Genomic DNA, 26,137 nt, shown 5'->3' with positions numbered 1-26,137 from the left:
TTCAGTCTCCACAGCCCTTCAACAGACTCTGCTCGAATGTCCCTCTCTCTTCGGTGCTCAACCACCTGTTATCCTTGACGTTGTGCGGCGTATCTGGTATGATAAACGTGAAAGGACTGCGAGTCCAGCCAGTCGGCTGGGCCGGCCTTCTGGAGAATTAGTTCTGCTCTGAACCAATCATTTCTTCATTGAGGCAGGATCGCTTTCCTGCATCTGCTTTTTCCAGGTGATGAAGGCTTCGTCCTTCTCCTCACCCATGTATTCTGCCCATGCCGCAAATTCCTTGTTCTTTTTTGGTTTCAGAACGTCCGATGGTCCCCCGCCTGGGCTAGTACCGTGAATAGGTCGGGATTGGTGAGATTTATTGTCATCGCCTACTGGATTAGACTCCAGGATGATGTCGTCTAGGTCTCGGGAACAGCTTACCCATCCTTATCGGTGGTTGATGTATGGCGTTGAAATGATGCGGAGAGTTGTACGTCTGGAATTGCAGGAGCAACACCTCCTTACCTGATGCTGAAGGGAGCTGCCACGTCTCTTGCCTGGAAAAGTCTCTGGTGATAATGGCTTCTGCTCGAACCTACGCAGATGAAGAGCAGCACCACAGGTCCAGGAAAGATTTGTTTTTCATGAAGTCCACCATCCTCTCTGGTGAATGAAATGAGTGTAGCATTGGTGCCATATTCACCTCTTGTTCCAGTTGTTTTGGAACTCTGGCGCAAGCCCATTCCCCAGGAGTCATACGAGTGCTTCTAGAACAGACAGACATTGAATTGTCGATAGGGAGCAAAAGCCATTGAATGTGCAACAGGGACTGCTGAGATGCCTGATAAAGGTGAATACGGGGGTTGATGGAGAACAGCAAAGCAACACCATTCTGAGATAGCTATCACATGCCAAAACACCAGGATGTCATGGCATCCCCTGCAAGGCTCTCATGTAGTGGATCAACGAAACATGATTCCGCGTCGTAGTAAGCCGGGATACGAGTACAATTCGAGGCTATTGCATGATCCGAAGGACAGACAAGGGTTCTCAGCACGATGCTGCACGGGCACTTTATCCGTGCCCACCGGGCGTTCCTTACATACGGTTCGTTGTGACCCACCAAGCCACAAGACTGGGGATAAGAGGGCAGTGCTGGGAACATGTAGGGTCGCAAGAGGAGGGACACTAACTGGTAGGTAGAGATCAAGCTGGGAAAGAAGTTGTCGGAGTCTGCGTGGTTGAAGGCAGCGTGAGCAGCATTCTGTCGCTTTGGTTTATTTTTTTATTGCACTCGTATGAACATCATTGCCAAGACGAAGCATCGACCCGAATCCGGCGGTTCTTTCGATGCACTGGATGATGCGTTCATGAGGAGGAGCATGTGAAAATCTTCGTCCTGCTTTTTCCCTCCAGCAACGAACCGAACACATCCGTCTCTTCATACCAACCTCACTTATCATCATCGAACCACCGAAGCCGAGTCGTGCATGGAGTCCTGCTCCCACCATGCCCGATGAATCTTAGATCGGCCTGTACCACACGCGGTTCTTCTCCAACCCTGGCCATATCATCCCACGACGCCTTCTATTGCCATGTATCGCTAGTTCGCCGGTGCTGATTTCGTTGTTCACTCCGACCGCTTTTATGGATTCGTCGCTCTGACGGTAATGCTTCAATTCTCTTCTCAAATCTAGAGCCTTGATATTTTTCTCGAGGTACAAGCCACAAGTCCGCGATGGAGAAGTTCTCTCAGTTCCGCGACAAAGGTATGTCTTGGATATGCCCACAGAAGCAGCACTCACTTGCGTTTCTTGTTGCTGACCCGTCATGTTTAGGCTCTGGCATTGCGCCATTCCTCCCAATCCCTCACAAACCCGCCGGCATCGCTCTGCCTTTCCATACCTTTCTCTTCATCTTCCGTGTCCCGGTACTTCTGATGTTTGCAATATCATATTTCCTGGTGCTACAATGGATGCCTATAGGAGTACTGGGAAGGAAAGCATCACTATGGTGTATACTGGGGATACCGGGGATATGGTGGATCGACTTGCAAATCGATGGAGTAAAGAAAGGGTATGGCTCTACTACACACCCATCTTTATATGACTATGCGTGCTGATGTCCACAGGTCATTGGCAAAAAACAGCACCCGGATACCTCAGGCTGGCTCAGTGATAGCTTCATCACATGCTTCGCCCATAGACGCACTATACCTGGCTGCTATCTTCGACCCGATCTATGCGGCGACATATCCAAACACGAGGCTCGTCGAACCGATCTCGCTTTTCACGGCTGTATATCGGTCTTTCACGTATCCAAAACTGAATCCTCCAGAGGGCGCCAAGTTGGTTGATATAGGTGCCCTGGTTGCACGCAACCCGAACCGTATTCTGGTGGTATTCCCCGAATGTACCACGTCCAACGGAAGAGGCATCCTGCCCATGAGTCCAAGTCTCTTGAACACACCACCACGAACAAAAGTCTTTCCCGTCAGTTTGAGATTTACACCTGCCGACGTCACAACACCGATCCCGCACTCCTACCTCACTTTCTTGTGGAACCTGTGCAGTAGACCGAGTCACTGCATACGGATCCGTATAGCAGAATCCATGTACAACACGTCCAAGAGAAGCCCGGAACCAGCAGTGGCCAAAGCATCGTCATATACAACAAATTATCTCGACACTCTGGCGTCTGACGGCACAGGGAGTGATGCCGACACGCTTGTGGGTGGTGAAGATTCCGAAGGTCCCACGACCAAGGAAGAACGAGCATTTCTAGATAAGATTGCCGAGGCATTGGCTAGACTGGGCCGGGTCAAACGAGTGGGATTAGGGGTCAAGGACAAGATCGAGTTTGTGTCCATGTGGACAAAATCCCGGAGACGATGATGTTCTGCGAAGCAGGAGATGATTGAACGACCAGCATAACGATCCGATGTATTAGCGGCATTATTACCTGCAAGGCTAGGAATGAATTTGATGCATGACATTGTTGACATTCCAGAAGCCTTAGTGAAATTGCTGATCAATCTCGGAACGTTGGGAATTCGGTCAATTGACTGCTGTCAAGGCCGCATCTGGCAGTTTTTCCAATTTTACAAACACTCGGTCCGTGCATCTGCAACGCCGATGAACCATCTCGCTATCCTCTTGAACACGCAACCACTGCGATACTATCTCTTATCGACGCGACCACGCGAGAAACCACTCCTTTAACCACGGAGAATTTGTACACGACGCGGACTTGCGTCGTTTACCCGCCCGCCATGCCTCGAAGCCTGGTATAAGACTCTGATCCTTGTATATCAAAGACCCCCTCTCCACCCAGTCGCGAACCACCTCAGCATCATCAGCATCATCAGCATCCAGGTACCTAGGTATCTGGGTTACACTTCCTGACTACCTCTCTGTCGTGATTGCAATTCCAACCAGCCACTACTCCTGTTCATTATTGAGTCCTCCCACAACAATGTCGACATTTGGACTTTTTCGACAGTTTTCGCAGTCGAGTAAGGTCGCAACTCTGCTTGCAATTACACTTCTCTTTGCGCCACACGTCGCCCATGCCGCCCTTGCACTTACGTTCTTCGAACACTCTTCTTGCAACGCCGGCACGTCCTTCCAGTCGTACAATGACCCGAATGCTCTGCAGGCAGATACGTCATGTCACCAGCTCCCGAATGGCACGGTGGCGCTTTACGTGAATCAGATCGACCAAGGGTGTACATGTAAGTCACACGCCCCTTGTGTATGTTATTAGTGTAAAATTTCTCTGTGGCTTCTTTGTCTCTCCTTTTGTGTGTGTGTGTCTCTGTCGGGGGGGGGGGGGGGGGGGGGTGGTTGTACATGTAATATCATTGTACGTTGTACATTCCCATACCCACCACTGCCACCGTTCACTTCTTCAACACACAATCGACACCGACACCAATACTCGCACACTAACGACGTTCGCTCTCTTTTCCAGTGCGCATCTACCTCTCATCAGACTGCTCTCCGCTCGCTCCGTCCCCGGCCGGCCTCCTGGTACCGGCAGGCAACTGCTTCTTCGTCGAGGAAGGCGTCGACCTGGGTTCGTGGCGCCCGGACTGCGCTGGCGTCGACTACTCTTCCAGCAACGGCCTCGACAAGGGCAACTCGTACAACAACAACACCAACGACGGCAGCGCCGACATCTACTCCGCCCTCGTCACCGCGACTGGCGTCGTGACCGTAACTGCCGCCTCGTCTTCTTCGACGACAGCATCCTCGTCCTCCGCAACCGCTGCATCCATCCCTGGGAACAACACCACTTCCGGCGACGGCAACAGTGGTGGCAATGCTACGACGACGATGACGACGACGACGACGAACACCACCACCACAGGTGGTAGTTCTGGAGCGAGTCAAACTTCGCACAGCGGCTCCGATAGCGTGAGGGCGAGAGCGGGAGACTCTGTCTCAACGGTGATGACGATGGTGGTGGGGATGGGTATGGGTGTGCTTGCGTTGACTGCCCTCTGCTGAAGACCCTCGATTTCATAAACCCAAGTCACCAACCGTGCCCGTGCCCGTGTCCGCGTCCGTGTCTCCCTGGTTACATGTTCATTCTCCCAGATTGAGTTGAGAGAAGGACCTGTGATTGGAAAACCACTATTAGGGCAATTTTTGTGTGATCAAATCCACTAGAGGGTTAGACTTTATACGTTATACATTAGAGGAGACCCCTGACTCGGGTCTACGTGGGTAGTGTTATCCATTGTCTACCTAATTCGCATATATCTACTCGTACACGAAGGGCGATTCATGACGTTGAAATCGACGCCAGCGAGTGGTTGATGAGTGAATTGCATTGCATCGACGCCGACAAGATCATGATGAAAGGGGGGGGGCCCCTGGTAAATATTTACCCCAGAAGAAAAAGCTTTGTGATAGAGACATTGTCATGATTTCCTAAGGAGGGAGTCGATTAAAGGTACCTCCCTACCTGCCTGTAGCCAGCTTCCTGACCAATATAGGTAGGTATCTAAGGTACTATTTATTGGTACTCTATTAGTACTGCCTGTGCTTTCTTGTGGTTGTTTCCATCAGGTACCAATTACAGTGACAATGACCGTGACAATTGCAAATCACAGCCACCCTGAATTTCGTTTTGTTTTTCTTTTTTCTCTTTTTTTTCCCCCTGGCCTGTCCAAGGGTCGGAGTGAAGAACCTGTGAGGACACACAGAGTACCAAAAAGTACCAATCCCATCTAGTGATAAATACCAGCCTTTGCAGAATCGTCGGGGATCTCATTCCAGGGATCTCAGTCCTGTGCCCTCTGCCCTTTGCCCAAGGTAGCCTCCCACCCAGCCCATTCCATCGGAACTGCGCTTCCCTGCCGTGGTTTCCGCCCTTTATTGAGAGAACGTTTCCGCCCTCTCTATCAATAATACATCTGCAAGCGGGCGTGTGCGCACTCGCTTTCAGGAGAATGAGAAAAGAATGGTCGAAACCAATTAAAAGCATGAGTAAGAGAAGCTGTCGGTGTGAATTTTCCTCTCTGCAAACAACACCCCATATAAGCCAAAGCGGTCACTCTGCTCGCGTAGGCAGGTACCTAGGCAAGGCAGGTAGGCAGTGTAGGAGGGAAGTATACAAGACAGAGTCAGACCCCGGACCAGATGATGACCTGTACTGCCTCTGTGTCAAGAGCAGAGCAAGCGATTTTTTTTTGTTCTTTTCTTTTTGTCTTGGTGTGAGTTTGAAGCCGCTCCTGCCCTTCTTCGTTATGACTTTTCATGCTACTCTCACACGCCAATTGCAGCGTTAAGCCGTCGTTCGCAATAATTGTTGGAACTCCCATTACCCGTCATGGAAGTTTTGTTGGATCTTTGATCTTTGATCTTTGGTATTGACTTCTGCAGGCCGCGGCTATCGTTGACCGAGCAAAGACCGTCATGCGCAAGGCAGAGAGAGAGAGAGGGAGCGAGAGAGTGTGGGTGTGTGTGCTCCGCACGGTGCATTCCACCTTCGGCATGGTCATACTCAGGTGGGCAGAAGGCCATTCGACGTGGAGAGAGAGAAAGGGCGACGGATTTCAACCACCAGCCCAATCAACCAGTCGACATGCCCAGTCTTGTGTCTGATGGACGAAAATCCTCACGTCGAATTCGATCAATGTCGTTCATCTCCACCGTGCAGTCGCCCTCTCACCTTCCATTAGTCCCCTCTCGATTTCGTCTTCATATTTGTACGTCACTCTCCGCCCGCCACCGCCACTGCCACTACCACCGCCGCCTGCTTTTGCAGCCTTCTCGCGCCGTTGTTGCTCCTTCAGCATTCGCTCACGATTTCTCGCCTCCCGTTCTAGAGTATGAGGATCCTTCTCCGGCTCCGCGTTGGCATGCTGTACTGAAGGTGTCGACCGACGTGATGAGCGCTCGTTCGTACTCGTAGCCGTACCATGGTCATCCCCGTCGTCCACATCACGACGATGGTCCTTTTTGTGCCGCCGCGAACGATGTCGTGACTCTTGATCCTGTGCCTCGTGCTCGTAGTCATAGTCATAGTTGTGATTCTTCTCGTCTTCACGATGTCGATCATGTCGGGATCGTTTGCGGTCACGATCCTTGTCTTTATCACCGTCCCGTTCGCGTGGTTTGCCATCTCGGTCCAAATGACTGTCTCGGTCTCGGTCCCGGTCTCGGTCCCGATCTCTATCCCTATCCCGTTCTCGCTCGCGACCTTTCTCGCGTCGATACTGATCTCGCTCGCGTTCTCGCTCATCGTACTTTGACGACTTGCTGCTTCGGTGTTTACTCCTGCTTTCGGCGTAGTGATCCTCGTGATCTTCCATTTCGTAGTCGCCGTTGCCATCGACTTCATCGTACCGTCTGGATCTTGACGATCGGTGCTTCGATATCTTGTCCTGATCATCACGACTCCGCTTCGATGTTTTGCGGTCAATGGAGCCCGAGCGAGATACATCTTGGTAGTCTCGTTCATAGTCATCATAGCCAGCCCCATTCGACTTGCTATATCGCTTGTCTTTATCGCGATGGTCGTGGTAGTCTTGTTCATCGGCATCATGCCTTGAGTTGGCGTAGCTGTCTTGTCTCGACGGTCTCCTGGAGCGATCCTCAGTAGCATCACCCTCAATGTCTCGGTTTGAGATCCTTGCGCTCTCACGAGACCGTGACCGCGGTGTTTGCGCCTTGGACGCTCTGCCCATAATCTGGAAACCTCCGCCCGACGCACGTGAATCTGGCCTCGAGGGCGCCGGAGCAGCTGCAGGAGGCTCACGCATCGCTCTAGGACCTGTTGGCGCACCTACAATACCAACCCCTTTTGGCTCAGTGGGGGCGGTGAATGGCTTTACTGACGGAGCAAAATGCCCATTCGGCATGGACATTGATCCACGACCACGGGACGAAAATCTACCATGACCTCGACCCCCATATTGGGCTGATGGACCTAGAGGCGCAGATGGAGGGGGCATGGGTCCTTTAAGATCTTCACTGTAAGCTTCCGGGATTGGCATCTCAGCACTCCCGTTGGCGTTTCTGTGCTCCTCTGTTCTCGACTCGAATGTCTCAATAGGTGCATATTCTTCGCTTTGTGCTGGGTCCTTGCCCCCGTTTTTCTGTTCATGGTCAACAACTTGCGGGACAGTGCCATCTGCAGCGGCAGCCACATCCTCAGTCTGCTTCTCCTCGATCGGCTGCTTCTGATAATCTTCTCCAAGAGCTTCTTGGACCTCGTCTTGGCCACCCGGGGCGAATTCGGCGTCTTCGTGTGTTGTATCATCGAGCTTGTCGCCGTTTTTCTGATCGCTTGCAGTATCGTTGGGACGATCCTCGGTTGTCATAGACCTTGCACTTCGTTGATCGGGGCCATTATAGAATCCCTGTTGCTGCTGAAATTGAGAATACTGATAGAAGTTACCACGACCTCTACCGTAACCTCCACGGCCCCGACCGCGGCCACGGCCATAGCCACGATAATAACCAGTTTGGAAATCACCATTGGAGTATGATTGTTGGAAGTCGACATTGAAACCATAGTTTGGGCCAAAGTCACCGCCCATGGCATTCGGAAATGCGTTTGCATTATTATTCTGCCACATACTGTTGTTTTGATTATTCCAGAACATGCCTTGATTTGGATTGAAGTTCATTCCCATGTTCATAGCATTCATTCCATTCATGCCCTTCGGACCTCCAAAACTGCCAAACATACCGGCCGACATTGGACTCATCCCCATAGGCATCCCTATACACTCAAAGTCAGTTGATGTGAAGAAGAACAATTAGCGGCAAACTCACCCATCATTGGATTGAAACTTCCCATTCCATTGGCTGCCATCATCTGCATCATTTGATTCATGTCCATGTTGTTCATGCCATTCATCATGTTCTGAAAATCCATTCCACCCATATCAAGGTCCGGGTTGAATTGCTCGCGTGCCTGCGCTTTTGGGCCAGTTGGAGGCGCGATTTGATCAACGGCAGAGGCTTCGACGTTCTTGACAGGCTGCAGAGGTATTTCACGGTGGTCGTCATCCAGGTCTACTTGGATATCGATGTCATCGTCTAGATGCTCAGCATCTTCGAGGTCGTGGTCCTGGTAAGCGGTTAGAGACTGAATAAACCAAACAAATCAATGAAAGTACCTCTATTGATGGCTGGATATCAGGAGCAGCACCCGCATCTTCACTGTCGACCTCTGTGGCTGGCGGTTCTATAATTGACTCGGCGACAGGGTTCTCCTCCTGAACGGCTTTTTCCACGCTTTCTTGCCTTGAAGTTGATTGTAGAGTCTCGTCGGCAACAGCCGGCTTAGCCAGTTCCTCTGCCTTTTCCTTCTGTTGCAGCTTCAACCAAGCCTTAACTGTGTTTCGCATAGAACGGTGTTGTTTGCAGGTGTCGGCAGTGAACGGCTTGTGGTCGCATTTAGGACAGCTGGTGTCGCAAGCGCGAGTAAAACCTGAAGTGGCAATTAGATCCTATCACTCCAGGGGATATGAAACTTGACTAACAAGACTCGCAAATTGACTCGTCACAACACGAGGTTTTGTAGGCGTTGAGATTGATTTCTTGACAAGTGGCACAGTGAAGTTTGTCCGGCACCTTTTCCATCGGTAAAGAACTGCAGTAAGGTAGTTAGTTGAAACGGCCAGCGACGCCTGCAGTGCACCAGGAACATACTGGGCCAATTCGACCAGAGAGGCATCTAATGTTACCGAAGCCATGACGAAGGATGGTAGAATTCTGAGGGCGTGTCGGTTGAGGAAGACTCGAAGTTGAGGAATCTGGGCAAAATGGCGGCTGCGCGCTTGTGATCAAACGCCATTGACCGACATATATAGAATGGCAATCAGTTGTTCATGAGACGGTCGCGGAAGTGTCGTTATTTTATAAGAAATGGTGGTGACATGGTGATAATGCCAGTAGCACAGGTTCTGCACGCCGACAGGAAGCGCAGTCCACAAACGGGTCGACTACTCTTTCGCAAACTGCAAGGCTAAAGGCCCAGCCTTGTTCGGCCGTTCTCCAGAAAATTCAAAATCCCGCCTCAAGAGATTAAGTTAGGGCTGACTGCGTTCAATCAGGCTCGACGATGAGATCACCACCAATGCGGATCGCTGGTCATCAGCGTCGAGTATCATCTTCAGACGGTTTCTTATGTAGGTAGGTGCACAACCGTCAATCCTCTGTTCATCTATTTCTGTCACCCTACGAGGTACTTGGTACGATCTTCCATACCTATTACATACTCTTTACCGACGAACTGTAACGTCGCTACCTCAAATCGATTCTTTCTGAACCTTGTCGCCCTTCTTTCATGTTTCCGCCTCTGCTCACTAGCAGTCACCTCGACTTGGGATGATGATTCTCGGGCCAGTGAATGGACTAGACTGTCTGGCATTTGTTATCTTTTTAATTCCTCAGCTGCTATTACATGTGGCGTCCGCTGAACTTCTTGTCGTGATAATAAAAGTCATTCCCTTCCTAGGTATGTTGACAAGCTACTCACAGTGGCTGCTCAATACTCACCTATCCTTGCACCCAGTTCTGCAATTGCCATATCAATTGATTCGGGAGAGATATCTCATCAAACAGCATCAACAGTCGCCTTTTGCGGCGCATGCCAGCCTTTTCCAGGACGTAGTCATCCGTTGCGTGCGATACGCATTCGCAAGTATTCCTGCAAGCGTTGGCAGAGTCTTTTTCTCTAAGTGGGTGGTCTATCCATTCTTTCGCTTTCGTCTGTTACGGCATGGCTACCTTCATTGTCCAATGTTCCATCGAGAGGTCGTCAGATACGGTGCTCGAGGCCTGTGGATGGTTGAAAACACAGAGATTGAACCGGACATCATTATCTACTATGTCCATGGTGAGTAGCATTGGGATGGCAAGCACAAGCCGAGCGGGTGTTGACAACTTGCAGGCGGCGGGTTCAGCATGGGGTCGGCCTACTTCTACATGGAGTTCTTGATGGCCTGGGCCACTCGGCTGAAAGAGAGCGGCTTCAAAAACCCCGCTGTATTTGCGCTCGAATATACACTTGTGCCGGATGCTCAATGGCCAACTCAATTCAACGAGACTCGCGCCGGGTATAGATTCCTGAGAGAGACGTTCGGGAATGGCTCCGCCTCGAAGATTTGCGTGAGCGGTGACTCTGCAGGAGCCACCTTGGTCTTGAGCATGCTGTTGCAACCCGGACATTTGGAACAGGACCCTCAATGCCAGTCCCTGAACCGACCAGGAATTGCCATTTTGCTTTCGCCCTGGACACACTTGATTTCGGATCTAAACCAGAACACCAAAAGTGATTATTTAGACAGGGATAGTTTGCACGTTTACGCCAAACAGTATGCTGGAGAGGCGGCTAAGTTGGACAGCGTGGTTTCCCCAGGCTTGAACACTGGCCGATGGAGACAGGCGTCACCACTCAATGGGTACCGTGTGGTGTACGGTGCTGAAGAAGTTTTTGGACCGGGCATCCAGGACATGGTTCACCACATGAAAAAAGGCGGAGCCATTGTGAAAGCTTCGGAGTTTGAGGCAGGAATTCATGCATGGCCAGTGGTGAATCTATTTCTTGGTGAGAGCATAGAAGAACGGTTGCAAGGCCTGGATATCATGACCGAATTCATCATGTCATCAAGTTTAGCGTCGAGTTCAGAGAGATTGAAGGGTTAGGTATCATAGCCATCAGATTAGATCAAGTTTTTCAGATTGCTTTCATCGACGACCATTCCGGTTGCTTCCTGACGACCACAGTGATGATGGCACTGGGTTGTTAGGTTTGCAATAATTGTTCTGGAATGATGATCTCCAACTTGCTCTGTCATCACTTGGCAGTATTAAATTGCTGACATCCGAATCCATGATGAATGCACATGCAGTGCAGGCGCACCCTTACCGAGTAATCAAACAAGATCAAACCTCACCGTGGCGGTTCGTGCTCTGACATGCGCGCTGAATTGGACGCATGGAGAAGTAGTCGAGATCAAGAGAGGCGCAGTCACAGAAACTGTCATGGCGCCTCCATGGAAAGATACAGAGGCGAACGACGAAACATTGACTGCGGCCTAGAGTCAGAGAAACGGTGAGGCTGAAGGTGGTGATGCACAAACATCGACAATGTGCGACGCCTTGGCCCGGGCGACCCTGAAAAGATCTGGATATGGAGTCGTACTACGTAGTGAACAGTAAATGGTGGAGATTATGAGTGGACGCTGCGTTCCTCAAGGAGCGTCTAGTTGGCCTCTGACTGGGCCAATCGCCAATCGGGAGTGGCTTGTTTTCAGGGCGGATGATCCAGCAATGGTGCCCGGCTCGATGGTTATTAAAGGCAGCATGTGCCCGCGCTCGATCGCGCAACAACCCCTCACCTCATCCCATTGCCCTGCGTACAGTACCTTTAGTGTCTGGCTCCCACCTCAGATACGAATACGAGCCCTGTCCACCAACACCTGACACCCAACACGTGACCACACCGCGCCTGCTCACTGTCCGCTGCCCTGATTGCCGTCACTGACCTTCACCTGTCGTTGGAATCATGAAAGGCTCCTCGCGTGCAAACGAAGACATCTTGCGGCCATAAAGACTCTCTCACTCAAAACATGTCTTGCTTAGCCCAGAGTCCCTCCAGCGACCACCATAAAACCCGCCAGCCCGCTACGGAGGCCCTAAGCAATGAGTAACCCAAACAACACTAACTACCGGCCCAAATCCCCCAACTTATCCGGCGTCCATCCACCGCCCAAACTCACGCGCATCCCCTCGTACCATCCAGAGCCAGAGGTGCCTGCAGACTTCCCAGTCTCGGCTCGTGGCTCCTATGACGCCTCGCCATTCTTCTCACCGCAATCCACCACCCCGTCGACGTCTTATTTCGCGTCGCGACCATCCAACCCGTCATCGTCCTACTCACCACAGGCCTTCCGAACTCCGAGCATACCCACTCAAGCTCCTTCGTCAAGCCACTCACAAACCTTGCCACATTCCTACGACCAGTTTAATTCTTCATATCATCCCCCACCACAGACTCACCAGCCTTTTGACCAAAATTATCCTGTTCAACCACACCCGCAACAGTCCTTTCCCTTCCACTCAGAAACCTTTGGTCAACTACCCGCCGACATGCCTCGAACTCGACGGGCAGCGGCCGAGGAACTCAATTCGAGTTACGACCCCAACGGTGCTGGAAGTGGCATCCCCGTCAAAATGGAGCAACCCTCCGCCGCCCCGCCGGTCATGCCCATTGCCACCACAGATCCCTCTCACGGTATAGACGTGAGAACCAAATTTCCGGTAGCACGCATCAAGCGTATCATGCAAGCAGACGAGGATGTCGGAAAAGTGGCTCAAGCTACTCCTACTGCTGTTTGTAAGTATTGACCTTTCAATTGCGGGTCTGTGATGCTAACTTCCATCAGCCAAAGCTCTTGAATTATTCATGATCACGTTAGTGATGAAAGGGGCTGCAGAAGCCAAGGGCCAACACTCCAAGCGTGTGACGGCACAACATCTCAAGGCCGCATTGATGAAAGATGGCCAGTTTGATTTCTTGACCGAAATATGTGAAAGTGTGCCCGATGAAGGTTCAAAGAAGGGTAGAGCTAAATCGGAGGCCAAGAGCGAAGACAGTGACGATGAAGTTGCTCCCAAGAAAAAGGCAAAAGGTGGCAAAAAGAGGAAGGCCGACAGCGATGATAGTTCTGATTGATTTCACGCTCACCCTGCAACCCGATGTCCAATTGACTACATCCTGTCTATGACTCTACGCAAAGGTGCAAGATGCATCGATTTCATTGAGCGCAATCTGGAAGAAGCATGTGCTTGATTTCATTTCAGAGAGGCATTATGACAAGTTTATACGAGTGGTGTCGGAATCTGACTGCCATCAGAACTCTCATCAGCAACATGTCTCTGCAATCGATGACCAAAGAACGATGCTAGAACGAAAGCATATCCTCGGCTCGACAACCTCCACCTGCAACAAGAGCAAAGTACGCCGGTAGCGAATCTCTTTTCGCCGCGATAGCAATGCTCATAACAAGGGCAGTCCCTAGCCACAACCACAGAAATTGTCTTGCGAAAATATCTCGTCCCGGGGCCTCACAATCGGAGTCCAGCAAACGAGCACTTCTAACCACCTGTTGTGCTAGTGAGCCCCTGCAGGTGCATGCGATCGACTCGCTGGGTTCAATTATATAGCAAACGACCCAGAAATGGCTACTCCTGCGGCCGTGAAACGGAACGGTCATGTCTATCGTATGAATCCGTTGAATCCGAGGCCACATCGACTGGTGGAGTTACTTTACGATTCATCATCGTAAAATCCGCGGATCCGTCGCACCACCTCAATGTGACTGACTGTGGCTGCTAGCATATGCATCTATGTATGTATGGACAGTGGAAGATGAGCTCTCCGAGTTCACTTCACGAACCGAGGGTAGCAACGGTCTCCTGCTTAGCCTGCTTGGGGAGTAGATCAATCCCCTGGCTCCTCATCTGTAATACAGGTTCAGACCTACAATAGAAGGATGCTATATCATGAATTTCTGTTTCACTCCAATCCCTCTTGTCCAATATCTTACTTCTCCTTTACCATTCTCGAGGACTACAAAGAACATTCTTGAATTTAGGATCTGTTGGGCCCCAAGCCCGGCGTCCCACGATGACTTCGTGAGAGTCAGGGGCCACCCTGTGATTGTGGCTTTCTTGTTAGCGGTACACAAGGACTGGTTTATGTTGGTTGGACCTACCCCGGGGTAGAATTTGATGAAGTACAGTGACAGCCGTATTCTTGGTAGCCAACGGGGCTTGTCCAACAAACAGCAGGTCTCATGCAGAACGATGCTTTGTCGGGGTAGATGGTGTTTCACGCCTCCACGACCAAGGTATCTGATGCATTACAGCGAAGAGGATGACCAGGCCAAAGAACGCAGTGAAAGACAGTGCTGCCCATCCCACTCCGGCAGAGAAAGCCATCACAACTAGGCACAAGAGGGCAAAAGCACCAATTATCAAGCCACCAAGAAGGCCACTAGCGACGACTGCATACAGCTGAACAGTCACTTGGGACGTCTCTCCGTTTGCACCATCCCAGTCCGCAATCCAGTGGTTCTTGAAGAATGTCAATAGGGTGGATCCAAGTGATGCAAAGGCCAGGGCCAGCAGAAACAACAGCCAACTTATGGCAAGGAACTGTTGGACCTGGTATTGAGAGAATGCTGGAGATTTCGACGTCGGCGGAGCAGTGCCGTTGGACAGGACGTACGAGAATGTGATGCTGGCTCCCAAGGTCGTGATTGCTATAGCAGTGCTGAACAAGCCGTTGAAGAAGGTCGACACTGATGAGCCACGGTGCCGTGTGATGGGACGTATCCGAGCCAGTGAATGGCCATGCTCGGAATCTTGTCCTGGGGGTGTTGTCGTTGACAACCTGTCCTCGTGGGTAGGTTGGCCAAAGTCTTGTTCGATATCGTGCACACTGTCCACATGGTTTTCCAACGTCGAAAGAGGAGCAGCAGCAGTATCGTGCCCGGCGATTGCGGCTTCTTTAGCCATCATAGTCATAGAAAACACCTGAATAGTAGGAGCGAGCCTCGACATAAGGCTGAAGATCAGCCACGTAGAGATCAAAGCTGCTGCTCTCCGCCAGGGATTTCAAGGGCCCAGCGATGCGAGACATGATAATCGAGATTCGGAGACGGAGACAGGCTCGTCGACACTATATCGTATATCCATGTTCAATGATTGCTGGGTATGGCGATTTCGTAGGCTCACCAGGCATCTTCGCGTCATGCGACTTGGAAGCTGCGACATTCAAGTGACCAAAGTCCCTCACACTTACCTGTTTTCACCTTCTGTCAACAGGCATGTGTCGACAACATCCTCCAGGCATCCTTTCAGAGGCGCAGCATCCCTACTCTTTGCAGAACTTTTGACCTGCAATATGAGTCACAAGACATGGATATTGTGAGTGCTCTCAGCAGATTCGAAGTTGTACGAGGATGATCGAGTCTAACGGCGCGCGACCTGCAGCTCACGCGCCTGATTGCAGGCTCCGGCACGTCGCCGACGAAACAAAAAACCAACACCCCAGCTGAGCGCCTTGCTACCTGCAAAAGCATCTGCAATGCACTTACTGTAAGCACACGGAGTCTCTGTCGTCTTCCCAGCTGACCATCGCAGCAAGCCTGGCGAGGGGGTGCGGTTGAGCGCGAGGAGGAGTCGGCCTTGACCTATACCGCGAAACTCCTTCAACGTCTCGAGAACATCCTCCACGACGAGTCCCGCCGAGCTGCACCGCATTCCTGTCTGCGTTATGTCGCCTCGAGCCAGGCCTATATTATCATCACGAAACTAGCCGTGTCCTCTCGAAACACCGAGATCATCAAGCTTTCCGCCCAGCTGTTCCACATTCTAATCAATGGCGAGGCTGAGGGTTTACTAGATAGCAAGTTGTTCACTAGGTCGCTACTAGACCTTGTTTGCTACGCTACAATAGGAGGGCAAGTCATCGTTGAGGAACGATTAGAAACAGACTTGGTTGAACTGCTTTTCGAGATCGCCACAAAGATCAGGTTGGACCCCGATATTCTTCCAGCTTGGTTCTACCCAGATCGAGAAAATACCCGTGGCCGAAATGGCATTGACGAGACTAGGAGAAGTCAATTTCCGTTGTTCTTCGTCCTGGTGCAGTATGTTCACCACGATGGCCCAGTGGGCGATTTCGCACGGACGGCACTACTCTACCTCACTGAGACTGCTTCTAGATTCAAACCCCTGGAGACATGGATGATCGAAAGCGATCTGGCACCACAAATGGCTAGTGGCCTTGGTGCTCTGTACAGTAGGCTGAGCAGACAGTCGACATCATTAGCTGCCCGGTCTTCGAAGCTTGCTATCGTCACTCTATCCGATTATTCAGAGACAGTAGATTCGCTGGCCGAATCACCACGAGACTCTCCACAAGCCGTCAAAGCCTTTTTCTCATATCTGGCGTTCTGGCAAGACACGCTCAATCACTGCAAATCACTCGAGGTTAGCGACACCTTACTAGACCACTTCCAAGTGTTGTTTGTGCAACAACTCCTGTATCCCTCACTGCTGGAGTCATCTGATGTTGAAGGGGGCTCGACAGCTGCAGTTATTACCCATTTGTCTCGCATGCTTCTGGCAGTAGACCACTATCAGCTCATTGACCGAATGTTGGGATATCTCCTAGCATCACCACATACCCCGAGAGTCTCCAGGGACAAATCTCATCGACGACAGCGCATGTCTGTCAGCCGCAGTAAATCTATCGAACAGTTGAAGGCGCTTTCTGAGACTGCTGATAGCCCTTCTCCGAATCTATTCAACTTGCTGGATTTGCTGGTGATGAGCTTAAAGTCTAGTCACTCGGAGACAGTCAACGCTTGCCTCAAACTATTGTCGGTTATCATCGGCAAACACCACTGTCACGTACCACTGATCCTCTTCAGAACTGAGGTCGCATCTACTCAGTCAGTGCGAAGTGGGGTGGATGCGTTGAACGCCTACCTACACAAACTGTTTGAGTATTCTGGAGCGGTTGGCAAAGATCATTTAGACAATGAGCTAGACCAATCTTACCAGGATGCCTTGCAGGATTGCCAGGTCCTGCTCGAGCAACATAGTTGTTTCGTCACTGCCCCAGCAGATGCTGATTTGGTCAATGGAAACAGCATGACTATTGCGCCAGAATGCAAACTATTCGAGGCACTTACACAGCTCCTGCGAAACTTCTTTGCAAATGATTCTGTCACGAACTTATATCTCACCGAAGCCTTGGTCGCCTTGACTGCTTGCGAGTATATGGACCTTCAAGGTTGGTTGCTACCTGGAGCCCAAGGCCGTCTAGAGGAGCACTCTGCGTACAACATCACTTTCATTCTAAGTGAGCTTGCAGACCAAGCCACGCAGTGGAAATCCCAGTTTCCTCAATGGGATGAACTGATGTCTTTACGAAGACACGAACTATCAGAAGATGCACCAGAACAACCAGCAAATCCAAGAACCTCATCTGGGCAGACTGCTGGGTCCACGATGAGAACAAGAAGTATCTCGCCGCCTAAGGCACAGTCGAGACCGGCTACTCCTAGAGGGAGACCGATCCCACCAACCGAATTTGGCTCTATAGACAGTAAGCTATCAGGGTCTGGCAGTCATCGAGCAGATCTGGCCGAACGTGCTCTGGGTCGGTCGCCTCTTCGCCAAGCGCTGCCAACAGATGGAACCGACGGCTTAACGGCAGCCCCTGAAGCGGCCCGGCCCATAACGCCCTCCACTACATCGCTGCTCCGAACCCAAGTTGATATTTACAACACCAAGACGCCTACGGAAGCAACAGCGTCTCTGCCGGTTCATGCAGGCAGGAAGCAGGACCCTGAGGCTGATGCCCTACCGTTTCGCCCGTCCCTAACTCAAGCTCACGATTCGGGCACCGCCACCCCAATCAGTCGGGATGACAGTGAACCTCGACATCAAGCCACCCTTAATCATATACTGACGAATGCTGTGATTCTGCAGGAATTCATCCTCGAGATCGCAGCCATAGTACAACTGCGGGCAACGTTCTTTGACGAAATTTCCTTCTAGAGAAAAAGAGAGTGAGAAATGCTGAGGGCGGTACATATATAGCATGAGACCATGAGAATTACATTCCCCACCGTATGCTCAATTGCCGGCACCGTTCACCAGGGCGGGAGTCTGTATCATCTTAGCTTCGTAATCGTCCAGAAGGGCGAGGAAATGGTTCCTTCGCCAGGACGAAATCCATGAAATGGCAAATGCGTTTCGTTGTAGCTGAATAAGTTCCTTGCGTGTCACATCCGATTCCCGCGCCAACTTCTCGACATTTTCGTTGACATAAGCGCGGAAGTAAGCCGGGTCATCAGAATTGATAGTGACTTTGACACCGCGGCGGAGGAGGGTGAGGATTTCGCGTCCCTTGAAATCAGCAGTCACAACGGAATTGGACACAGGGCAGCATGTCAAGCCGATGTTCTTGGATATTATCATGTCGACCAGCGAGTCGTCTTCGACAATATTGGTCCCATGGTCAATACGGTCAACTTGAATCTCGTTGATACATTGACGGATGTGAGTGATGGAATTTGCTTGGTCAATGTCGCACTATGCCCACATGGTCAGTACTGATGAGGATGCGCGGAGGTAAGCAGAAGCCAGGGACTCACATGAGCAGTCAGCAGGAATCCTTCCTTACTGGCCCGTTGGAAAACAGCAGCAAATTTGGACGGTGGATTATCCCGCTCGTCCGAGTCCAGACCTACGCCAATGACGGCATCTTTGTAGGGTAAGGCTTCCATCAGGGTCGCCATGGCATACTCAGGGGACTGGTCGCGCAAGAAGCAAAGGATCAGGCTTGCTGAGATGCCTAGAGTGCGCTGCGCCGTCAACAAGCCCAAACGATATCCTCGTATGACAGTGGGGAATGGTACCCCTCGGGACGTATGTGCTTGCGGGTCGAAGAACAGTTCGACATGTTTGACGTTCTGCGCGTGGGCACGTGTCAGGTAGTCCAAGGCCAGGTCGCGAAAGTCGTGCTCGGTCTGTAACACGCTGAGGTTGGGGTAATACACGGCTAAGAAGGACGTCAGATCGTGAAAGGAGTATCCTGTCTGAGACGGGTCGAGGGACGATAGGGACGGTGGGAGGGGAAGGTTGTTCCTCTCGGCGAGTCGTCGTGCCAGGCTGGGCGTGAGACAGCCCTCCAGGTGGACGTGGAGCTCGCACTTGGGCATCCCCTCGATGAAGGTTCTAATGTCGTCGCCATCTTGCACCTGCGGAGCGGCTGGGTCCGACGACATATCGATCGTGGTGGATTGTCCTGTTTGTGAGGTGTCGGACCAAAAACTGAGCCTGCAATGACCCCGCGTTGATTTAGGGTTACGACAAGTCTGAGAATAGCCAATATCTGCCGAGAGCCTGAGTCAACGGGGCTGAAATGAGCGTGCGTAGGGCGCGAATTCTGCCAACCTGGATGCTGCTTCACCCACCGTCGTCGTTCGCACACCGGGTGCCTGGCCTGTTTTGGGGTGCTGATACCTTCTCTCTGGTTCCGCCGGAGAGGTGAGAAAGCTGTTTCAGGATTTCTAATAATATGATACACAGCCTGAACGCATCGGGTGCTGATGAAGTGCCTGAGAAGCTGACAAGACGAGGCAACAAGAATGTGATAAAATGTTTTAGAGCACGGGAAGGATGTGGACGAGATACCCAATGATGCTGTGATAACGGCTTCTTGCCCGTGATAAGCGGATCACGTGAGTGAGTCGACAGCGAGGCTATGGAGGAGAAATCCACAAATCAGCGATCAGGCACTCGTAGTCACTAGTGGGTGTGTGTGTGGGTGGGTGGATGGAGGTGTCAAAAACCGCGCTCTTGTAGCCATCGGATTGTGTAGGTTCTGTGTGGTACACGAGGTGTCGGATCTGGGCCGCATGATGCGCTCTCACACAGCTGTTGTGCATGGACGGGAGACGATGTGAGGTGGCAGAATGTTGACAGCAGAGGCGCAGGGATTCCTTTTCGAGATGATCTCCCACAACTATTTCGGACACTCTGCTCCATGGCGGTGGCTAGTACTGCGGTGATTCAGGGGAAAAGTCAGTAGGGTTGAAGATCTTTAAGTACCAGTACTCGAAGCGCAAGGGATGGAGGACTCGAATTTACCCTGGTAATTAACCTTAGTTATGTACCTGGTACCTGAGGGAGAGAGGAATAAGCCCATCCTCAAATCGAGTGCCCCGACTCGATAGGTGGCGAGGCGATTTAGGGGCAGCCTGATCAGCGCCATCCGCGCGTTATAGGCTGCCCGGGAGCCGGAACCTTAGGCCTAGAGGGGCACCAGAGCCGCCTCTGACTTGCCCGTGCCCAGCGATTCAAATAAGCGTGGCCGGCTAGACCAGAAAGGAGACGCTGAAACAGACCAAGATCCTGGAAGTTGGTGCTCCATCTTTTGCCCTCCCATCCCAATCACCTCGCCCGGTTCCGAGCCTGTGCCCGCGAACGCGAAGCCTGCGAACTTCTTCCTCACCAACTACAGGTCGCTATCACGAGGACGGCTGCACCCCGTGTCCCCTGTTGTATTCTTTCTGCACACGTTGTAGGATTTCGTCTCCCTCCCTGTTCACCAAAACTCCGTGGACACCACCAATTCCCTGGGATAGTCAGTCGAACCCTTGTCAGCGTCCCGTGGTCGTTTCGTCCCTCCCGGCACCAGCCTCTCATCCAAGCGTCACCCACGCACAGACTCTCCTTTACTCTCTCCAAGCGTCAGAAGACCAAAGGCATCGCGCTCACCTCGTCGCGTCGGGGACTTTGACAGAGCGGGCGCATCGGCCATCTTTTACAACCTCCCGAATTTTCTTACCTGGAGCATTGCATCAGTACGCTTCTGCTCTCTCTTCCCTCTCTCTCACCACCGAGCCCGAAGACGAACAATGAAATGTGCCTGAGTCGGGCTCGCCGTTAGCCTGAAACGAGCGCTGCGACCCCCGGCAGTGTTCCTCAAAGAGCAGGAACTCGACATTGCCGCATGAAAAGAGTAGCTGCGCGCCGCAGATCTGTACACTCCTGCTCGTTGAGACGCGAGGACGGCCATCAACCATGGCGTTTCTATTCAAGTCGAAGAAGAGCGCGCCAGCTTCGGGCCTTCCTCCCGCAAGTCGCAAGATTCATACCTCCGATGGAACTTCTGCTCCAACAGTAGAGAATGGCGTCCTCGAACGAGCTGGAGACCGACAAACGCAATCACCTGCCCCGGCAAACGCTGCTCCCAACGGCTCGATGAACTCGATGAACTCGAGTCTTGCAGGCGGGCCTTCGTACCAACGCCGAGAGAGGTCGGAATCCGAGTCGGGAGTATGTTTGTCCTTTCGCTGTCGCTCGATTAATTGCTGATCGTGTTACGCAGGCGCGCCCATCCACTGCCACTGGTGGTCAGTTAACTCAAGTTCCTAATGCTGCTCTATACCCCTGGTCGCAGCGAAGGCTGAACTTCACGACCCCACAATCGAACCCTTTCCCTCGCTATGGCGCTGCTGTCAACGCGGTCGCTTCCAAGGATGGCGACATATACATTATGGGAGGCTTGATCAATGGCTCCATGGTCAGGGGCGATCTCTGGATGCTCGAGTCTGGAGGTGGAAACCTCGCTTGCTACCCTATTGCAACGGTCTCCGAAGGGCCCGGCCCCCGCGTAGGACACGCTGCTCTTCTTGTGGGCAATGCTTTTATCGTCTTTGGTGGTGACACTAAAATGGACGACTCTGATGTGCTTGATGATACCTTATACTTGCTTAATACCTGTGAGTCGCATCACGTTCTCTGCCGAGGACCCCCCTTTACTGACTTTCGAAGCCTCCCGACAATGGTCCCGCGCATCGCCGCCTGGACCCCGTCCGTCTGGACGATACGGCCATACGCTCAACATCCTGGGTTCCAAAATCTACATCTTTGGAGGCCAAGTTGAAGGATACTTTTTCAATGATTTGATAGCTTTCGACCTGAACGCCTTGCAAAATCCCTCTAATCAGTGGGAGTTCTTGATTGAAAACTCGACCGATTCGCTTCCTGCCAACGGCAAGGTACCGCCTCCGAGAACTAATCATACCATTGTGAGCTACAACGACCAGCTGTTCCTGTAAGTTTGCGAGACTTTGAAGTTGATGATCATTCTGACCCTCACAGCTTCGGTGGCACGAATGGAACGCGGTGGTTTAACGATGTTTGGACCTACAGTCCGGTTACAAATTCCTGGAAACAAGAAGATTGCATCGGCTATATTCCAGCTCCTCGAGAAGGCCATTCCGCTGCGCTGGTTGGGGATGTTATGTATATCTTCGGCGGTAGAACTGAGGAAGGCACTGATCTTGGTGACCTCGCAGCATTCCGAATCAGCTCAAAAAGATGGTATACCTTCCAGAATATGGGCCCGTCTCCGTCGCCAAGGTCTGGACACAGTATGACCGCGTACCGAGATAAGATTATTGTGCTGGCCGGCGAGCCCAGCTCTGCACCGCGCAACGCTGAAGAACTAAGCATGGTCTACATCCTGGACACGGCCAAAATCAGGTACCCTAATGATGCACCTGTCGATATGAAAGGCCCAGCTAGCCCCACTAGACGACCGAGCACGAGTACGGAGGTTAGAAGCACCGCACCACCAGTTCGATCGACGTCGCGAGAAGGTCAAAGAGCCCCGAGTGTTTCCCGTGAGCAATTCACAGGTGGCCCTGTTCAGCGACCAGATCCCCAACAGCAAGCTTCAAGACTTCCTCGTGCTTCCGTCGCTCAAGGCCCTGCCGGCCCTCCGCCACAAGGGCAAGCTCCGGGACCACGCCTTAATGGGGCCCAGTCACCCGCAAATGCACCAAAGAATAAGTACAACGGCCCGCCGGTCGAGACAAGAGGTCCATCCGCAGGAGCAGATTCAGTCCGCAATATCCCCACCGAGACAATGGTGCAGGCTCCGGCTATCAGAGAAGTCCAAAAGGAGAACATCAGACCAAGCCGAGAGAACAGCCCGAGCACTCATGGTCGGAGAACCCCGATTCAAAGAACCGAGAGCAAAGCCAAGGCAATGGAAGCCGGTGAGGCCGCGCCCTTGGTCAGCAACGGCGTCGCAAGGCAGCGATCCTTGCGCTCGCAGCGAGCTCAAAGCTCGATCGATAGCACTGAAGACGGTCTTCTTGGTCGCTCATCCTCGGGCCGCCATCATGGCGAAGGTGACGCTCGAAGTCTACGAAGTATAGTCGATGAACCGAAGTCGCCAAAATTGAATCCGCACCAAGAAGCATTGTTGAAAGAATTGGAATCTGTGAAGAAGACCAATGCTTGGTATGCGTCAGAGCTAGCATTGGCACGAAAGCAAGGTTACAATGCAGCAATGACCTCGAGCCCTACATTTGACGATCGTGTGGTCACCCAAGTTGCGGATGATGATCGACCGCTCATGGAGGCGTTTGTGAACATGCGAACAGAGATGATTAAGATGCAGGAAGCCATGGAGGTACAGGCATCATCAATGGCAAAACGTGTGGCCGAGGTGGAGCATCAACGTGATGCTGCCGTGACCGAAGCAGCTTATGCTCGTGCGAAACTTGCTGCTCACGGTGGAAGCCAGCGAAGTACGCCACAACCAGATGCCGCCCACGAGCCAGATGAGCAAGAGCGTTTCACCGACTTGAGCAGGCGACTCGCTTTAGCATTGGCTGCACAATCCGAGCACAAGATGAAGCTCGATTCACTCTCCAACGATCTTACATCCGAAAGACGTGCTCGAGAGCTTGCAGAGGAATCCTTGGATGCCTTGCAAACTCGATATGAAGAGCTCAGCAAGAGTCGAAATCCTGGCGAACTCGAAGGCCTACGGGCGGAACTACATGAAGCGCAGAGTCTGGCACGCGCTGAAGCTGGAAGACGAGCTGAGCTCGAAGATGAGCTGCGGAATCTCAGGGTTGAGCACGAAACTCTGACTAGATCACATGAGGACGCTTCGTCACGGCTTTCGACTCACGTTGCTTCGATGGCCGCCTTGGAAGCGGCAGTGGCAGCTTCTACAGGCAAAGCAAGTTTATACGAACGCCAGCTCGAGGAAGAACGTCAGCACCGAGAAGTCTCCGAACGCAAACTATCTCAACTGAAAGCCGAGCATGAAGAGAGGGTTGCTGAGCTCGAGAATACATCCAGGCGCTTGCGGGACGCTGAGGAGCTCGCCGAAACCCACGCCAAGGAGGCTTCAACACATCGAGAAGCTTTGCTTGCTGGCTTAGCTAGAATATCGTCGTCGGATGCCTCGTCAAAGCATGACGAAGTCTCGGAACAGAAGCTGGCGGCGCTGAGAGCAAGTGCTGATCAAGCGTCAGCGTTGGCCAAACGTAACCAGGAAGCGGCTGACAAGGCCGCACAAAAGCTGCGTAACGCAGAAGAAAGGATAGCAGGGCTGGAAGCGTATCAAGAGCAGTCAAATCGCGAAGCTCTCCAGATCCGACGACAACTACAAGCTGCCCTTCGGGATGCACAGAACCACCAGTCCGAGTTGCGTGAATTAAGATCGACTCTAGAAATCAGCCAAAGGGATGCCAGCGCTTTGGCTGTTCAACATAGTGCCCTCAAAGATCTTCTGGGCGAACGGGGAATCAATGGATCCACCATGAGAGGGTCACCAATCTTTGACCATTCTCCCAGCTCTCGATTCGGCACTCCAGAGCAGAATCGTCTCAGAGAGCTAGATCAACAGTTACAAGCAAGCCTCAAGGCCCACGAGGAGACGAAGAGTCAATTCGAAACTCGGATGCAGGAAGCCGATAGCACCTACAAGGAGAAACTCGAACAACTCGAGAACGACTATCAATCCGCAGTGCACTATGTTAAAGGCACCGAGAAGATGTTGAAGAAGATGAAGGAGGAGCTCACAAAGTACAAGTCCCAGAACTCACAGCTCACCACGGAGCTTGAGAGCGCTAGAAGCGCCAGTGCCATGTCTAATGCAAACATGGACACCTCATCTTGGGACAACGAGCGACAACAGCTACAATCTGCGATTGACGAGATGAAGACGCAGACCGGCCAACAAATCAAACTGTTGGAAGGCAACATCGAGTCGCTCCGCTCCGAGCTCGCGTCTGTTCAAGCAGACCGTGACAAGCAGAAGAGGAGCTACGAGGAGCTGTCACAGTCTTCGCAGCGATACGGCAAAGAGCTTGAACAGCTGAAAACAGAGAACTCCATGCTCGAAAAGAGAGCAGAAGAGGCCGAGGACAGAGTTACTATGCTTCTCGATCAGGTCGGCCAGTCTGTGGGCAACTACCGACGGCAATCGCAACTGCAGCCACTGCCAAATGGAATCATCGGTCACACTCGCGATGAGAGCCATTCGACCTTGACGGATCTCTCCGTCAACGAAGACCTCGGCAGGGATGAACGAGGGTCTGTTGCTTTGGACAACCTAGCGTCAGAGCTAGAAACTCTGCGAACTCAGTGGGAAAGCACGAGTCGAAACAACTATCGCATCAGCACACAGTTTGACTCTGAACGAACACCCACAGGCCAAGGCGTCGAGCTCAGCGACAATCTGGCCAACTGGAGGAGGCGACTGGAAGAGGAAGAACAGGGAGCCGGTCAAACCACGGTGGCTTGAAGATTTCCTTGATTGAGACCCACGACACACTATGCTTCTGTTCAAATAACACTCGAAATTTTCCATCCCTAGCATTCTTTGGAGTTGTTGAAATCATGCCGTGCAGGATGACATTGATGACATGATTGAAGAGCTGCTCCCCAGCTGTTAGTGGCTACATGTATGTTTATCTATTTCTAATGGGAGACCGTGTCTTTATGGTGGAATGGAGGCCTGGGATGGTTGCGAATGTAATGCCAATGCCATCGGTGAAGAGAGACCATTCAAACGTTGTTGTAACATAACTGTGAGTCGTGGTCACGGATTTGACCTTTCATGATTAGTCGGCTGAAGGCCCCAGATCGACCATCCAAGGAGGCTGGCGACAAGGCTGGGAGCCTAAATTGCTAGTGAGTGGTTAAGGGGACTAGGCCTGAAATTCCGCGCGCTAGACGACTGGTCACCGCAGTCTTAGTAGACTCACTAGCCCTAGCGCGCT

General features: G+C 52.0%; 10 protein-coding genes across 10 annotated transcripts; 6 read left to right on the top strand and 4 right to left on the bottom strand.

The window, feature by feature from the left end:
- Positions 1-177: 177 nt before the first annotated feature.
- Positions 178-728, bottom strand: PV08_03532 (uncharacterized protein; the record flags this gene model as incomplete). Its single annotated transcript, XM_016377884.1, is given in 3 exon segments — positions 178-377; positions 427-580; positions 585-728. Coding segments are annotated over 3 exon segments (498 nt in total).
- Positions 729-1,723: 995 nt separating this feature from the next.
- PV08_03531 (uncharacterized protein) lies at positions 1,724-2,879 on the top strand (the record flags this gene model as incomplete). Its single annotated transcript, XM_016377883.1, has 3 exons — positions 1,724-1,754; positions 1,824-2,061; positions 2,117-2,879. The coding sequence occupies 3 exons, from the start codon at positions 1,724-1,726 to the stop codon at positions 2,877-2,879; spliced, it is 1,032 nt and encodes a 343-aa protein (XP_016239453.1).
- Positions 2,880-3,459: 580 nt separating this feature from the next.
- On the top strand, positions 3,460-4,496 carry PV08_03530 (uncharacterized protein; the record flags this gene model as incomplete). The annotated part of the gene is made up of 2 exons (XM_016377882.1): positions 3,460-3,718; positions 3,958-4,496. 2 exons carry the CDS (start codon positions 3,460-3,462, stop codon positions 4,494-4,496), a joined length of 798 nt encoding a protein of 265 aa, XP_016239452.1.
- A 1,640-nt stretch (positions 4,497-6,136) lies between these two features.
- PV08_03529 (uncharacterized protein) lies at positions 6,137-9,202 on the bottom strand (the record flags this gene model as incomplete). Its single annotated transcript, XM_016377881.1, has 5 exons — positions 6,137-8,223; positions 8,277-8,574; positions 8,624-8,937; positions 8,990-9,099; positions 9,159-9,202. 5 exons carry the CDS (start codon positions 9,200-9,202, stop codon positions 6,137-6,139), a joined length of 2,853 nt encoding a protein of 950 aa, XP_016239451.1.
- Positions 9,203-9,968: 766 nt separating this feature from the next.
- On the top strand, positions 9,969-11,156 carry PV08_03528 (uncharacterized protein; the record flags this gene model as incomplete). The annotated part of the gene is made up of 2 exons (XM_016377880.1): positions 9,969-10,347; positions 10,402-11,156. 2 exons carry the CDS (start codon positions 9,969-9,971, stop codon positions 11,154-11,156), a joined length of 1,134 nt encoding a protein of 377 aa, XP_016239450.1.
- A 999-nt stretch (positions 11,157-12,155) lies between these two features.
- PV08_03527 (uncharacterized protein) lies at positions 12,156-13,188 on the top strand (the record flags this gene model as incomplete). The annotated part of the gene is made up of 2 exons (XM_016377879.1): positions 12,156-12,849; positions 12,899-13,188. 2 exons carry the CDS (start codon positions 12,156-12,158, stop codon positions 13,186-13,188), a joined length of 984 nt encoding a protein of 327 aa, XP_016239449.1.
- A 1,121-nt stretch (positions 13,189-14,309) lies between these two features.
- Positions 14,310-15,035, bottom strand: PV08_03526 (uncharacterized protein; the record flags this gene model as incomplete). The annotated part of the gene is made up of 1 exon (XM_016377878.1): positions 14,310-15,035. One exon carries the CDS (start codon positions 15,033-15,035, stop codon positions 14,310-14,312), a length of 726 nt encoding a protein of 241 aa, XP_016239448.1.
- A 402-nt stretch (positions 15,036-15,437) lies between these two features.
- Positions 15,438-18,092, top strand: PV08_03525 (uncharacterized protein; the record flags this gene model as incomplete). Its single annotated transcript, XM_016377877.1, has 3 exons — positions 15,438-15,446; positions 15,513-15,617; positions 15,663-18,092. The coding sequence occupies 3 exons, from the start codon at positions 15,438-15,440 to the stop codon at positions 18,090-18,092; spliced, it is 2,544 nt and encodes an 847-aa protein (XP_016239447.1).
- A 78-nt stretch (positions 18,093-18,170) lies between these two features.
- On the bottom strand, positions 18,171-19,324 carry PV08_03524 (adenosine deaminase; the record flags this gene model as incomplete). Its single annotated transcript, XM_016377876.1, has 2 exons — positions 18,171-18,629; positions 18,692-19,324. 2 exons carry the CDS (start codon positions 19,322-19,324, stop codon positions 18,171-18,173), a joined length of 1,092 nt encoding a protein of 363 aa, XP_016239446.1.
- Positions 19,325-21,125: 1,801 nt separating this feature from the next.
- On the top strand, positions 21,126-25,659 carry PV08_03523 (uncharacterized protein; the record flags this gene model as incomplete). Its single annotated transcript, XM_016377875.1, has 4 exons — positions 21,126-21,380; positions 21,433-21,826; positions 21,879-22,161; positions 22,209-25,659. 4 exons carry the CDS (start codon positions 21,126-21,128, stop codon positions 25,657-25,659), a joined length of 4,383 nt encoding a protein of 1,460 aa, XP_016239445.1.
- Positions 25,660-26,137: the final 478 nt, after the last annotated feature.

The sequence above is a fragment of the Exophiala spinifera genome, assembly GCF_000836115.1.
Source record: "Exophiala spinifera strain CBS 89968 unplaced genomic scaffold supercont1.2, whole genome shotgun sequence".
In the NCBI taxonomy this organism is placed as follows: Eukaryota; Fungi; Ascomycota; class Eurotiomycetes; order Chaetothyriales; family Herpotrichiellaceae; genus Exophiala; species Exophiala spinifera.
This window is presented reverse-complemented; position numbering and strand designations above follow the sequence as displayed.